The 15,569-nt window shown below is 44.3% G+C and overlaps 2 protein-coding genes across 2 annotated transcripts; one reads left to right on the top strand and one right to left on the bottom strand.

Moving 5' to 3' along the window:
- Positions 1 to 293: 293 nt before the first annotated feature.
- On the top strand, positions 294 to 7,441 carry grwd1 (glutamate-rich WD repeat containing 1; the record flags this gene model as incomplete). The annotated part of the gene is made up of 7 exons (XM_084444074.1): positions 294 to 495; positions 780 to 897; positions 1,113 to 1,278; positions 2,604 to 2,814; positions 4,189 to 4,334; positions 4,644 to 4,835; positions 6,893 to 7,441. The coding sequence occupies 7 exons, from the start codon at positions 294 to 296 to the stop codon at positions 7,199 to 7,201; spliced, it is 1,344 nt and encodes a 447-aa protein (XP_084300200.1). The 3' UTR covers positions 7,202 to 7,441.
- Positions 7,442 to 7,649: 208 nt separating this feature from the next.
- cdc42ep5 (CDC42 effector protein (Rho GTPase binding) 5) lies at positions 7,650 to 14,772 on the bottom strand. Its single transcript, XM_084444157.1, has 2 exons — positions 14,636 to 14,772; positions 7,650 to 10,034 (listed from the first exon to the last, which is right to left on the bottom strand). The coding sequence occupies exon 2, from the start codon at positions 10,027 to 10,029 to the stop codon at positions 9,100 to 9,102; it is 930 nt and encodes a 309-aa protein (XP_084300283.1). The 5' UTR covers positions 10,030 to 10,034; positions 14,636 to 14,772; the 3' UTR covers positions 7,650 to 9,099.
- Positions 14,773 to 15,569: the final 797 nt, after the last annotated feature.

Raw genomic sequence — 15,569 nt, 5'->3', positions numbered from 1 at the left:
GTCCTTCAATTTGTTTATTTCATCTCTGCATGAAAGGTTTATTCCTGTCGTAGGCCTAAACTTCTTGTCAATCTGATAAGTAAGAGCAATGGGTAAACATTTAAACTGGCCAAATGACAAACTGACTGCCAAGTGTGCAAGAATTCTCCTAAGTGTGGTACGTGCGTTTGAGTGTTCGTGTGTGTGCGTGCGTGCGATCGTGTGACGCTGGAGAAGCAAGGGCTCGAGGCGGATAGGCGTGGGCTTTAAACCACGTGGACACATGGGAAGTACAAAACGTGTTGGTCGACAAGATGGCTGCGCCCGATGAAGACACGTTTGTGAACGAAGATGAAGAGGCGGAAGAGATGGAAGACGAAGACGAAATGGAAGAGGAGGGAAAAACCGGGGAGCAAGAGGAGAAAGTTTATGTTCCCGGTATAGAGCTCCTTCAGCCGGGAGAGGAGCTTGAGATGGACCGGTCGGCTTACCGCATGTACCACGAGTGTCAGACAGGTTGGTCGGAAAGTTTGCACGCGCTGGCCCCGTACGGAGTTTGACGTCCTAATCATTAGCCATATAACCAGTGCTACACCATATTTTAATACTAAGAAACCAATGTGAATGTCAACGTGCATTGCTATTGTTTTCAACCGCTCATCCACACTGTTGCTAACTAAATTCTGGTAGGCAGCGACCGTTTGGGATAGGGTTGCCAGGTTTGAGGCTGGAACAACTCCCAACGCTGTAATCAGAGCTAACGATGGCATCATCATCTGACGTTCTCCCCTCGCTGGCAGGTGCTCCTTGTCTTAGCTTCGATGTGTTGAGAGATGGGAACGGAGACGCCCGAGACCAGTATCCCTTGTCAATGTTGCTCTGTGCTGGCACACAGGCTGATGCTGCTCTTAGCAACAGGTAGGCTACAATTGCTACAAACAACTATAATAACAATAGTTGTAATAGTGAGCGACTCCATACACACTTCTCTGCACACCTAAAACGGGGGTCCCCAAATAAGTCCACAGGGCCATTGCACATACACACACACACACACACACACACATACATACACACAGCTGTTGCTTGTTGCTTGTTCGTTTCCCCCTACTGATTCTTCTGTCAATGTTCAGACTTCTGGTTATGCGCATGCACAACCTTCATGGGACGGAGAAAGAGAAGGAGGGAGAGGAGAGCAGTGATGGGGAGAGTGATGAAGAGGAAGAGGAGGATGAAGACAAGAAGCCGCAGATGGAGCTAGCCATGGTGCCTCACTACGGAGGGATCAACAGAGTCCGAGTGAGTCTTCACAGTTCTCATCCGAGCCAAATTATCACCTTGATGCTTCCTTTATCTCAGGAGTCAAGGCTATCGAAACACGCCTATGTCTGTCTGAACGAGGAGCCTAGCTCTAGCGGGACTATTTAATTCATTAGGGCTGGGTTTAAAAAATTGATTCTGAATCGATTCTGAATCAAATGATTCAGAATCGATTCATCCATCCATCTTCATCCGCTTATCCGGGGTCGGGTCGCGGAGGCAGCAGCTCCAGCAGGGGGCCCCAGACATCCCTTTCCCTAGCAGCATCAACCAGCTCTGCCTGGGGAATCTTTAGCCGCTCACAGGCCAGTGCGGAGATGTAGTCCCGCCACCTAGTCCTGGGTCTACCCCGCGGCCTCCTCCCAGCCGGACACGCCTGGAACACCTCCCTAGGGAGGCGCCCAGGAGGCATCCTCACTAGATGCCCGAACCACCTCAACTGGCTCCTTTCGACGCAAAGGAGCAGCGGCTCTACTCTGAGTCTCTCCCGGATGACTGAACTTCTCACCCGATCTCTCAGGGAGACCCCAGCCACCCTCCGGAGAAAACTCATTTCGGCCGCTTGTATCCGTGATCTCGTTCTTTCGGTCATGACCCATCCTTCATGACCATAAGTGAGGGTGGGGACGAAGATAGACCGGTAGATCGAGAGCTTTGCCTTTTGGCTCAGCTCTCTCTTCGTCACAACAGTGCGGTAAAGCGACTGCAGAACCGCACCAGCTGCTCCGATTCTCCGGCCAAACTCCCTCTCCATGGTTCCCTCACTCGTGAACAAGACCCCCAGATACTTGAACTCCTTCACTTGGGGTAAGGACTCATTTCCTACTCGGAGCGGACAGGCCACCGGTTTCCTGGCAGAATCGATTCATGTTTCCCAAAATCGATCTTTTATTTAATGAATGAATAAATGAAGGAATGAATAGTTCATTAATTCATTCAATGATTCATTCATTCATTCATTTTTGGAAATCAGTATCGATACCCAGCCCTAGTATTGATGTGTTGCATAACTTGGCAGTCATGTAATTAAGGTTACAGTTAAAAAAAAAAAGAAAAAAAAAAAGGTTTTAGTAACACTAACCGAATCGATATTGAATCGAATCGAATTGAATCGTGATAATCGATTCCAAACCTTGTGAATCGGAATCGAATCGATTCTTGAAATTCGACTCGATACCCAGCCCTATAATTCATGTACCCCAGTTAGACTGCAGGGCAGCAGCTTAGCATTGTTTCCCTTGTCCAATACTGTAAGATAAATGTTCTCTGACTATATGGTATTGTTGTTTCTTCTTCCCCCCCAGGTGACCCAGCGTGGGGAGCAGTCATTGGCTGCTGTCTGGTCAGAGAAAGGTCAGGTGGAGATCTTCGACCTCCGCCCTCAAATGGAAGCGGTCCACAGTTCCGCTGCCATGGCAACCTTCATCAAGCAGCAGAAGGAAGCCACTCCCCTCTTCAGTTTCTCGGGTCACATGACAGAAGGCTTTGCGATTGATTGGTCACCAAAAGTGCCCGGTGAGTTGGACCTTTGCCAAACTGTAACATTTGCCAGATGTATCCATACTCATAAAGTTTAAAACAGCCGTTTGTTGTCAAGAAGCTCTACTACATGTAGAGCTTGGTATGTGTAGGATTAGCCTATAATGTTGGCTTCATAAATCTTGGCCTTAGATCAGTTTCACCCACAACAGTTCAAATTACATTTGGATAACAAAACACAAGCACAATTAGCTGTATAATGAAGCTAAGGATATTGTGTTTAAAGCCACAGGAAACTTGGCTTGAAATAGTAAAAATGGCTAGATTTAAAAAAAAAGATATATTTAGAGGGCATTTCTGCATTATTATATAGGACAGTATGTAGACAGGAAAGGAGGGAGAGAGAGAGAGGGTAACATGCAGCGAAGGGCCTGGACCATATTTGAACCCAGGCCTCTGTGGTAGTGAGCAGTCTTTCCCTGGTACGTGCATTAGCCCAATGAACTACCAATGCACCCCTAAAAAGGCATAGATTATATCAACGTTTAGTGTCTCATTAAAGGAACCTTTTGGGGAAATTTGAGTTGCCATCTTCCCCAACGTCAGATAAGATGCATACCCTTCTCTGTGTGCAGTAGGAAGCATTGAGACCCATTCCCCCAAATTTGCCATGTTCCTTTGAGCATCCACAAAACTCTTGGGTGAAAATAACGCTCAGAACGATTAGAAAACCTTGTTCAAAAACAGTTCATTTTGCTGTTTAGACCATTTCTCAAGATTGTGTAAGTGTGGCAGATCAAGTTTTGATTGACAGCTCCACCTATAAAACACTAGCTATGGAAAACGCTAGATAGCTGGCCGGCTAGAAAGTCCGAGACGCATGCTCACACGCAGTTACCTTAACAAAACTCAAAAAGGTTATGACAGCTACCTGGGTAGCTACTTAAATTAGCAATGGCACAAAAGCTTGATAAACTAGCTGTTGACTAAGCTTAGCGTCTGCCATAACACTGCTGGCTTATTGCCCCAGACCCTCTGTAAAAAAAAAAAAAAACTGAACAATAATCTTGCCCTACCTGTGGACCGAATCACCAGTTGGTGACACTAGTTACCTAGTTAATTGCCAAGCAACAAGCCCAACAGTGTTGGGGTGAGACGTGGATTTTTTAATGATTGGTTCGTGGAATTAACTACGTAATAAAATCTGATCATAACCACGCCCAATTCAATCCCACTATCAGGAACGTTACAAAGACTTAAATGATAATATTTCGAATTTGGATTTAAGCTGATTTCTAATACTTTTAGATGCTTACTATCATGTACATGAGACTCTGAAATTACATAGGCTATCGTGGATTTGGGTTCACAGGGGCTTTAATGCTTCTTACCCCTTTTCTTCTCCTCCAGGTCGCCTGGTCAGTGGTGACTGCAGGAAGAACATCCATGTGTGGGAGCCGCGAGAGGGCGGAGCCTCCTGGCAGATCGACCAGCGACCCTTCAGTTCCCACAGCAAGTCTGTGGAGGACCTGCAGTGGTCCCCTACCGAAGCCACGGTACGTCCCGGTCAGCCGTGCTGCGATTGGCTGGTTTTCCCAAGCTCGTCTCTGAGGGTCATCATAGCCGCTGACCTGCGTTGTTAGATAACAGTCACCACAAGTCTGCGCAGTCACCACAAGTCTGCGCAGTCACCACAAGTCTGCGCAGTCACCACAAGTCTGCGCAGTCACCACAAGTCTGCGCAATCACCACAAGTCTGCGCCGTCACCACAAGTCTGCGTTAAACGGTTCTCCTCATAGGCGATGTGCAACATTCTGCTAGGCTGACCCAACAGATTAGTTATTTAGGTTTGCTCTTCCCACAGGTCTTTGCCTCCTGCTCGGTGGATCAGTCTATCCGCGTCTGGGACATCCGTGCCCCGCCCAATTCCATGCTCTCAGCCAATGAGGCTCACTCATCAGATGTCAATGTCATCAGCTGGAACAGAAGTGAACCGTTCTTGCTGTCAGGGGGGGACGACGGGCTCCTGAAAGTTTGGGACCTTCGGCAGTTCCAGGTAAGAACCAGGGCTGCGTTCCGAATTGCATACTTCTACTTCTTACTACCAGTACCTACTACAGCTGCCCTTAGAAAGTACTACTTTGCAAGCAGTAGGCATCCAATTGGGACATACTACCTTGTCATAACATTGCGCCTTGAAATTTGCCCACATCCGTCGCTGTCCATAATGCGACATTCGTCTACAGCTGTCACGACTCACACGTGACGCACATTTCCGCTGCGCACAGGATTGTGGGTCAGAATAGCCTGAAAAGCCTGCTGGCTTGCATTCCGCAAAATACGACCTGATGTAGTAGGACATCCTGGTATTTTTGCCATACTGCATGTGGCATACTATGTATTGGGACATACTACATCCTGTTTTGGCATGCTATATAGTAGGGTAGTATGCGATTCGGAGCCGATTCCCAGAGCCATCGCAGGGCTATGTGCGTCATAAGCTACGTTATGAGCACTCCCTTTAGATGGCGCGCAGTTTCCCAGAGCCTCCTTAGCTTAGGTATATCTTACTTAAGGGATGCTTTCTTACGGGCGGTCTGAACCCATCGTAAGCTGTCCCTTAGCGATGCGCTCCGTTCATCTCGTTATAGTTTTAGCCTGATTAGAGCAAAATTATACTTTTAAAAAGCAGAGTTGCAATGTAGTGCACATCTACCCTACCTGTGCAAATAAGTCTACAATCAACTTTATGACCCGATCGGAAGCATACTTTGTGACGATTTTTTTGCGAGAACATCAATGGACATCAGTGACCACTGAGTTTCCTGTCTTTGAAAACGACAGTTTATGGTGTTTTTGAGGGATTTTGTTTATGTACCTATGGATCCATTGAGTGTATTAGCGGTGACGGGCTATATCTCGAGTGCCTCGTTTGACGAAACTTTGATATCGGCCGTTGTAAATAATCGCAAATAACCTTATAACATGCTTTATAATGCTAAATTCCGAACCTGTCCAGTTTAAACCATGCGTAGCGCATCCTGTCAGATTGGAAATGTCAAAATGTCCATCAACATATCCTACCCGACAGGATGCGCTATCCATGAATTAAGCACAATAAAATGAGTCGTTAAACATTCTGATAGACATCTCCTACCTGACAGGATGCGCTACCCTACATCGAAATGGGGAAAAGTGGCCCAGAACACACAACAGTCAGCATTTGTTGTAGGGCTGCACAATTAATCGTGAATGAATCGAAATCGCGATTATGACCTCCGCAATTAACTAATCACAAAAGGCCGCAATTAATGTGATTCATAATTTTGCTTTGAATTGAGTGTGCTAGGACTACACGGACGAATCACAGGCGCTTATGCTGTCTGACCAATCACATGTGTTTCCGCTGAATGCGCTGTGCGCAGCAATTTCACTGAGAAGACAGATAGCAGTAGGTCAAGACACAAGAGTACCTGCAGCCGTGAGTAGTGAAAAAATGAGCGAAAACTAGGTCAGTGAGTTAGTAGCAAGAAAGGGATTGTCTATATATATCTATATCTTATATATTAATCGCAATTATTAATCGCAATTACCATTTTGAAGCAAATAATCGCAATTATTATCTTTTGTCATAATCGTGCAGCCCTAATTTGTTGCATACTGTTATGGCTTAGGCCTACTTGTCAGTGCAGTTTGTTCAGTGCAATTCGTGCAGTCTGTCCCATCCTGGCTGCCGTAACCCGGGGTCAACACTGCATTAACTAAAAGAATGAGAACAATGCAGCAGCATACCTGCTATTGTAGCATCAGGCTTTGTGTGCTTCTGTGGGTAGTTATCTGACATCAGTCTCTTCCGTTTAATGCCTGTTGCACAACTGGGCTCACCCGTTTTCTTTGTTCCCGCTCCATCTGAAGTAGTCTCAACCTGACGTAATGCACATTTCAAGATGGTGTAAGTTAGGTTCTGAACGCACTATCCACCTGTGGATTTGAGCCCAAAGTGACCTCAGGTGTAGGGCTTGGCTTTCTACAGCCAGCTGTGTTGTGCCAACATGTTCATCAGAGTTGAGGGATTATGCCTCCGATCTAACAGCAGCTGATCCGTTCCTCCAGGCTGGGCGACCGGTGGCCAACTTCAAGCAGCACAGCGCCCCGGTGACGTCGCTGGAGTGGAACCCGGTGGACTCCAGCGTCTTCGCCGCCTCGGGAGCGGACGACGTTGTCAGCCAATGGGATTTGTCGGTGGAGTCATGTGACGTGGGCGCGAGGGCAGAGGGCGTGAAAGACCTGCCCCCCCAGCTGCTCTTCCTGCACCAGGGTCAGACAGAGGTCAAGGAGATCCACTGGCACCCGCAGATGCCAGGGGTGGTGATCTCCACGGCCCTGTCCGGCTTCAACGTGTTCAGGACAATATCTGTGTAGTGGGGGCGCCCCAATGTCTCTCTTTTGCATCTGTTGTAAAGTACTCATATTTTTGACTTTCAATCCTTAACATCTTTTCACATGCATTTACTATGTAACGTGCATGCACCCAATATGACCGACCAGTTTCCTCTGTTCATGCCATCATCTGTATTGTTTACAGATACTGGAATGTAATCATGTCATGTCTTATCCCCATGCTGTGCATTTGTTTACAGATACTGGAATATAATGCCCTCGTCACCGTAATGCTGTGCGTTTGTTTACAGATACTGGAATAAACTGCCCTCTTGTCACCATGCGTTTGTATATTTACAGTACATGCACACATTTACAAACTAATCACACTTTTGTGAGTGAAGCATTCCTTTCCTTTAATCTGGTCAACATGAACACAGACACCAAAGGAAGCATTCAAGATGGTTGAGAAAATAGAGCTGTAAAGAAATGTTTATTTATTTATGTAGCCAGCATATCCGAGTGGATCTTATGAGATGAAAAACATTTCAGTTCTATTTCCTAAGAGAGCTCCCCTTTCCATCATCGAATACAATTGGTCCAAAACGATATCCCATATAATACATGCCTGCTTTGAGTCCGGTTTTAATAATGACAAAGCACAATTTAAGATTGTCAGTGGTCATTAGAGTCACTAGTCGTTTTCCCCACAAAACAGTAAAACAAAGATTTGGTGATTCTTCTGCATTCATTGAGATTTAAAGGGATATTCTGTAATTTTTGAACTAGGGCCTCATTTTCGACTTACCTCTGATGTTTTTGACTGATCATTTTCAGTTAATTCCATGCTGTAGATAGCTTTGGGTCTTTCCAATTTCCACTGGTGGCTAATGCTAGTGCAACCCTATTAAGTCACGTTAGCCTGTCCAAAAAAACGCACCCAAAAACAAATTAAATATGAGTAAAGTCTCTTGGGGATTCTTTTGTGTCTATTTACCATCCCTTTTGAATTCAATAATATAGATTTGGGGACCTATTATTATTATTATATGATCTAGCTGGATCTGAGTGTTACTCCGCCTGCCGACTCACAGACAGAAATATAAATTCCACAAACCAGAACTGAATTCAAAACGGATGGTAAACAGACAAAATAATCCCAGAGAGACAATACTCATTTCATTTGTTTTTGGGTGCGCTTTCATCTTAAGTCGAAAATTAGGCCTTAGTTCAAAAATTCCAGAATATCCCTTTAAGTAGTAATGTCGTAAGTTGGAATAACTCTTAATGTGAGCATTTCACAGTACAACATTGGAATGATGAGTAATTATAAGAACACCATTGGTTTCAGAAAATTACAACTGAACAATACTCAGCGGTATTGAATACTACGAAGCACATGTTTCCAGACTAATGACAATTTGATCTGGGGGAATAATGTAAGACTTCTATATGCATAATAGGAAATGAAAAGTAACAAGTAAAAGATGGACAACACAGCTATAATAAGCACAGGGATATGAACGAATACAACTCCCTTTAAGGCACCGTCACATAGAACTCTATAATATGCTTAAGAAAAAAATATTTGATTTGGTAAAACTAAACTAACACGTGATCTTAAATCCATTGAGTTTGATTGAATCTGTCAGTTAACAAAACACTTTCCACTGAGCAAAAAAACCTGTGTGAAATGATCCAAAGTGCTGCAAGATATTCACTGGAAACCATTTTGACATAAAACAGTTCTCTTCCTCTTTGGATTCAAAGCTAAATGTATCTTTTAATATCTGTTACAAACAGTATTTTTTAATCGTCATCTTTGGTTAAACCTCCCTTTTTTGTGTTAATTTCAGAATATTGATTAAAGAAAGAAATTATCAATGTACATGATGGACAATTAATAAGGAACTGTTTTCACAAGGCACCGTGCTGCTCTCCTAGAGGCCAATTTCATCATCAAACTCATCTTCAAATGTGTAGCCCCTTCCACTGTCTCCTCCTTCTTCCTCCTCTTCAGAATCAGTCTCTGAATGGCAGTTTTCAGCCCTCCTCCTGTCCAATGGAGTGACTCCCTCATACTCTGAGCTGTGTGAGGAGGCGGGACTAGGTGGCAAATCAGATTTGTGATTGGTGGCCTCTGCGACACTGACGACGGGGCCGTCGCCCTTCTCCTGCTCTCCCGCCATCGGACTCGCACACTCCAGACCCTCCTCGTCATGGAACTCGAACCCCTGGCCCTCCTCCTCCGACGCCTGGCGAATAATCTCCTCTCGTTTGTCGCTGAATCGCACTTTCGGTTTAAGCCCTTTCGACTTGATCCCGTTCCCCTCCATGATGCAGACTTCCCCCCTCTCTCCCACGTCGTCTGCCTCCCTCCCCACCAGCTTTTCATTCAACTCATTCTTTACACAGACCGACTCCTCCTCCACCGCGTTCAGCTCCTCCTCTTTTACTGAGGCATCTTTATTTGAACTGAACACCTCCTCGTCATTGGTCACTGTCCAATCAGAGTCCAGGACCAGTCCGTCCATCACCCCTAGCACGTCCCCCAAGATGGATGGGCCCAGGTCCAGATCCAGATCCATGGTGAATGAAGACACAGACTCGGAGTGCTGGAGCTCACTGTTCAAGCCGTCAACCGCGGAGTCGCTGTGGTTGAGAGGCACGTCGGCGTCGGCAGCCGGAAGGTCACCAGACGCCTCGGGGTCGGAGCTGGGCGGGCTGGGCCCGTGGGTGGACAAGAAGGAGGTGTCGCCGAAGGCGTCGCCGCCCCTCCCGATGTGCATGGTGTGTCTGAAGTCGCCGAGCGGGGCGGAGATCATGGTGGGGTCCAAGCGAGGGCCCCGGGTCGACTTGTGTAGAGGCATGACGTCTGTGAGAGAGAGAGAGAGAGAGAAGAAAGAGCAGCTCATGAATGAGGTGAACAGACTGGCAGTATGAGGAGGAAAGCAGAGGAGATAAATGCAAGATCAAAAGAGATCTGGAGAGAGAAAAGTCTTGTCAAATATGAATATGATATAACAAAACAGCAGACTGAGTGCTCAAGTGGGTTGAGGCAGGTGAACCAAGAAGGCAGCTCTTCTGGTACAAAATTAAAAAGCCTTTATTCTTGGGCTAGTTCATGATGAACATATAAAAATGCCTACATGTTTCAGCCAGGAGGCCTTCGTCAGGGCATATCACACAACCATCTACAGCTGCAGTCTTAAACAGAGACACAGACCTGATTGAACATGATATTGTTTGCATAGACATAGTGGGATACAAATAAGAGTTAAATGTGTGCATGGATAAAAGCATTCCGAGTTCAAGAGGGAGAGAAAGTGTCACGCTATCTTTTGCACGTATGAACGGGAAAAACGCCATGACTAAGGTCTTTGTATCGTGTCGCCCTAAAGCAATATTAACTGACTGATGCCACATGCACTGTTGCGCCTGGACTCCTTCCCTTACTAACCCACCTCATCAACACATCTCTCGTATCAGAATGTTTGCCTCCGCGCCTGCCGACCGTCGGGGCGGGGGACTTGTCGCGTGTTCGTTATTTCGTTTTTTTTGTTCATTCGTTCTTTAGCAGGATTACGCAAAAACTCTGAGTGATTTTCACAAAACTTGGTAGAGGGGTGTAGCATGGGCCAACTTAGAACCCATTACATTTTGGAAAGGATCTGAATCACTGGGCGGATACACAAATGAAAATTAAAACAAAACTTGGCTACAGTGGGACCATTTCCTTCACTTCATCTTTTGCCATGTTTACTGTACTGCCCCCCGGTAGCGTGTTAAAGGGGTAGTTCAGATTTACATTGTCTTAGCCTGGATCCTGTGGTATCGTATAAACTGAGAGTTACGCCAACAAAATGCATTCATGCGCGGAGGCCTGTGCTCTCTGAGCACCCTTTCTGGTTGCCTCTGCTTCCCTCTGTCGCAGGCTCAAAACTCATCTCTTCAAGAAATACCACAACAATCCACCCTCTTAAGCACCTATTGTATTTTAGATTGCTATTCTTGTACTTTGCCTTCAGCAAAGTATTATGTTCTTAGTCACTTGTTTTAGAAAGGAGATGCACTTGTGAGTTCTGGCAAGTAGTAGTACACTGGCTTTTCCTACGTTAAATGGAGTGGAATTACATTACATGACTGTAATGTAATACTTTCAAGACTGCCAGTCACCCCCCTCTTGAAGAAACCTATGATGTCAAAAACTACAGACCGGTTTCCATTCGATCCTTTTTATCAAAAACACTTGAACATGCTGTCTTTAACCAGCTGTCAGACAAAGTTCCTCCACCAGAACAACCTCCTGGACTCCCACCAGTCTGGCTTCAAGGTGGGCCACTCGACAGACAGTCCTCCTTGCAGTGAGTTATTCCATGATGCGAGAGCAAACTCTCTCTCCTTTGTCCTGATACTCCTGGACCTGTCAGCAGCATTTGACATGGTGGACCACGAGATCTTTCTCTCCACCCTTAAGGAGAAAGGTGTCACAGGCTCTGCACTCTCCCTGTTTGCATCCTACCTGACGGGCCGCTCCTACCAGGTGACATGGAGAGGGTCTGTGTCTGAACCACGCAACCTGACTACGGGAGTTCCACAAGGATCAGTCCTGGGTCCTTATCTTTTCTCAGTCTACATCTCTGGGTTCTGTCATTCGCTCACATGGCTTCTTCATTGTTATGATACCCAGCTGGTCCTGTCATTTCTCTCCGACACAGAAGTGGAGGCATACATTGTCACGTGCCTGGCTGACATCTCGTGGAAGGCGACACACCACCTTAATCTCAACCTGAACAAAACTGAGCTGCTGTTCCTCCCAGCTCACCTCTTCAAGAAGTACTACCCGGACCCTTCCTCTTAAGCACCTATTGTATTTGTATGCTGTTATTGCTCCTTTACTTCAGACTAGATTACGCTCTTAGAGATGCACTTGTGACTTCAGGCAAGTAGTGGTACCTGTACAATGACTGCCTGTGTTAAATGCAATTATTGTAAGTTGCTTTGGATAAAAGCATCTGCTAAATGACTAATGCCATGTCATGCAAGTTCATTTTAAATGCATGCAAGTGTAGTGTGCAGCGATTCCATCTGAAATATGGAGATACATTCCTCAGTGGCCCTGAGAAAGTAAATGGAGATAGAACAGTTGGACGGCCCCTCACTGAGGGCCTCTACAGTACATACAGAAAGTAGTACATCAAGGGCAGATGTGGACAGTTTTCAGTAAAGTGGTCTGCTGTGACAAGCTGAAATGAAAACAGCGTTACATTGGTTTAAAATCTAGAAAATAGGTCAGAATAAGATCCTGATACAGAGGCTTTGTCAAAAACAGTATATTGGTGGCATTTCACTTTAACTGTTGTTACTCATACCAAATACTCAAGAGAAACATAATTAATTAATACTCAAGAGAAAGATAAATCATTCTATAGTCGTGAGGTATTTAATAACCTAAAGGGCTGCTTAAACAAATTGAAGCCTGTCGGATGCACACTTTACAAACACACACCTAGAGGTAGGGCTGCACGATTATGACAAAAGATAATAATTGTGATTATTTGCTCCAAAATGGTAATTGTGATTAATAATTGCGATCAATATTTAATATATAATATTAATATAATAACCAAAATGCTCCCAAATCATGGACGTTAATCCCTTTGTTGCTACTAACTCACTAACCTCGTTTTCGCTCATTTTTTCAATACTCACAGCTGCAGGTACTCTTGTGTCTTGACCTACGCACAGCGCACTCAGCGGGAACGCATGTGATTGGTCAGACAGCATAAGTGCCTGTGATTCGTCTGTGTAGTCCTAGCACACTCAATTCAAAGCAAAATGATTAATCACATTAATTGTGGCCTTTTGCGATTAGTTAATTGCGGAGGTCATAATCGCGATTTCGATTAATTCACGATTAATTGTGCAGCCCTACCTAGAGGTATATTACTGTGATGTTGTGATGTACTGTATGATGACCCTGATGTTGCCTGTTTATTTATTAATTTCATTCTCTCAGGCGCTAACCGTAAACTCCTGCCTGATGCAGTTTAGATGAAGCTGAGTATTGTCTGACTGTATGATAGTGTTATCCATTTTGTATACTTTTGGACTTGTTTGTATAATAAGATGTTTGCTTATTGGCATGTTAGACCTATAGGCTATGTTATCAAGCAGACAGGCTACTTGTAATCTCCAATTCTAGATATATTTATTGCTTTCTATTTGAGGTTAAATTATATATTTTGCATCACATTATTGTATTACTATAATGTCTATTGTTCTATCATGTTTCTCATTGTAGGAGGATTTAAAATGACCTGGAGGAGTTAACTGCAAGGTGTAGGCTAACTATGAGTTTGATGATTGGTCACCAGTAGCCCTATAGCTACCTTTTATATAGTTATTCTATGTCAGCATATACCTGAAGAAGGTCACTGGCTGAAATGTTGTGTACATTAAAATGGATTCAATTGAGCAAGTGAAGCCATTCATAACCAAAAGTGTTTTGTCCAATTCAATGTGGAAAGTACTAAAATATATCTAATATGTAAACGAAGGTGTTTGTTTACAATAGCTGTGAACAAGTCAATCAAAAATATAGGAAATGGGTTTTAAATTGATAAAATTCAGAGAAACATGATCATTCAATCATTATGGTCATATTAGAGACATTGATCATCTAGTGTTGTTTTTCACATTTGGCTTTCAGAAAGTATGCCTGCAAGTGGCCTTAAATGCAACAAATGGGTTTTGAAAAGGTAATGTAAGCTACTCTGAGAAACACCATGTTGTGTAAGAGAAAGCAAAGAGTCGTTACTGATACTGCTGCCAAGGCCATGCCGAGACTTGCAACTGAAAAATATGCATGCAACGCAAGCACATACTTCTCTCTAGACGTCCTCCCTTGGGGCATATGAGACAAAGAAAAAGTAGACTCTTCAAATAAACACCAACGTCACACAGGACTGACTCAATACAATATAGCAATCAATCAATATCAAAGTAGGCCTATGATCAATATTGGCATATCGCTAATGGTAGATCTGAAAATGAATTGCTCGTTTTAGTTGTAAGACAGATATTTAAAACCATATTTTATTTTTGATCAGTTGTCTCTATACTTCCAGACGAATTAATTTACCTTGTAGCCTAGGTAGGCTACACGCCCTCCTCAAACTAACTGCAGGCATTCCACAATTTTTAGGCTAGGCTACACTTGCAAAGGAGAAAACGCGGCACAGGTAGAGCCCCCTTTTCCACTCTCCTACTCTCCCGCTATAGTCTACGACATTCCAACAATTAGCCTAATGTGAATTTGTATATAAGAACTGTAAATTTGATTGGTTTCCCAGCAGTAGGATGTGGAGGGCGAGTAAGTTCGATGGTTGAAAAGGGGAGAATAACTTGCGCTCCCTGATCAAGTTACTGCGGGAATGTTAGCCTACCAAAGCAGTAAAAGTATGGAAAACTTACTTGGAAGTTTATATGCTCGTGTTTGGCTTCCTCCCTTCTCAATACTCTTCTTTTCATCTGGATTTCACACTCGTATCTTTTCTCCCAGGGTTTTCTCGCTCTATGTCGCCGTCGTAGCTGTTTCTGCGTGTTTTCCCGAAGGGACGGGCAAGGAAGTGACGCGGAATGTTTTATTAGGGAGTGAGTATTCTACAGGAGACTATTGGATAGGGTAGGCCTGTCATTGCGGTGAAAGTGGAGTGTTAAGCCTTTGCCTAAGTATTTAGATTTTCTACATTATCAGTTAGAACTAGTCTCATCATTAGTTTCCCTTCAGACGCGGTTTCCTCTCCCTTTCTCTCTTCAATTCAGCACACTCATTTTAAACATTGGAAAATTCCCAACTCTTTCTCTCCCACAGCTAGTCTCTCTGAGTAGCCTAATCAGGGTCCTGAATTCTGTCTCTGCTTGGTCTAGCTAGTGTAGTCTATTAAAACCTCTTTGATCTAGTCATAGGTTAGTTTGTATTTCACATACAGACAAATTCTAGACAAATATCACTCTATTGTCCATTTTAGAATTAAGTTTGATGTATGTCAGGGACCACAGACCAGCCCAACTTCTGAGCATCACAGACACTCAACTATAATTACTGGGGGTGCAACTAAAAATGGTCTACAATTATGCACTAAGGAATGCTGCCAGATCAACCCTCATATTCAACCATGGAGCGAACCAAGTCACTCACTGTAAGTTGTTGTTGTGAGTAATTAATACAGCTCCTCACTGATTCAACAGGCTAGTATGCCTCTGGAAAGGTGAATTTGAGGAAATCCTGGAACTAGGTCATCAGGATTAGAAGGAACCCACATCTTCCAACTTCCTCCCTCGAAGATGAGAGAAAAACACAACGTGTACCTCAGAGAATTACACAATGTGTTAAGTGGAAGTGAGT

This window comes from Borostomias antarcticus (genome assembly GCF_949987555.1).
Source record: "Borostomias antarcticus genome assembly, chromosome: 10".
Lineage (NCBI taxonomy): Eukaryota > Metazoa > Chordata > Actinopteri > Stomiiformes > Stomiidae > Borostomias > Borostomias antarcticus.
Note: the sequence above shows the minus strand (reverse complement) of the source record. Positions and strands in the feature narration are given on the sequence as shown.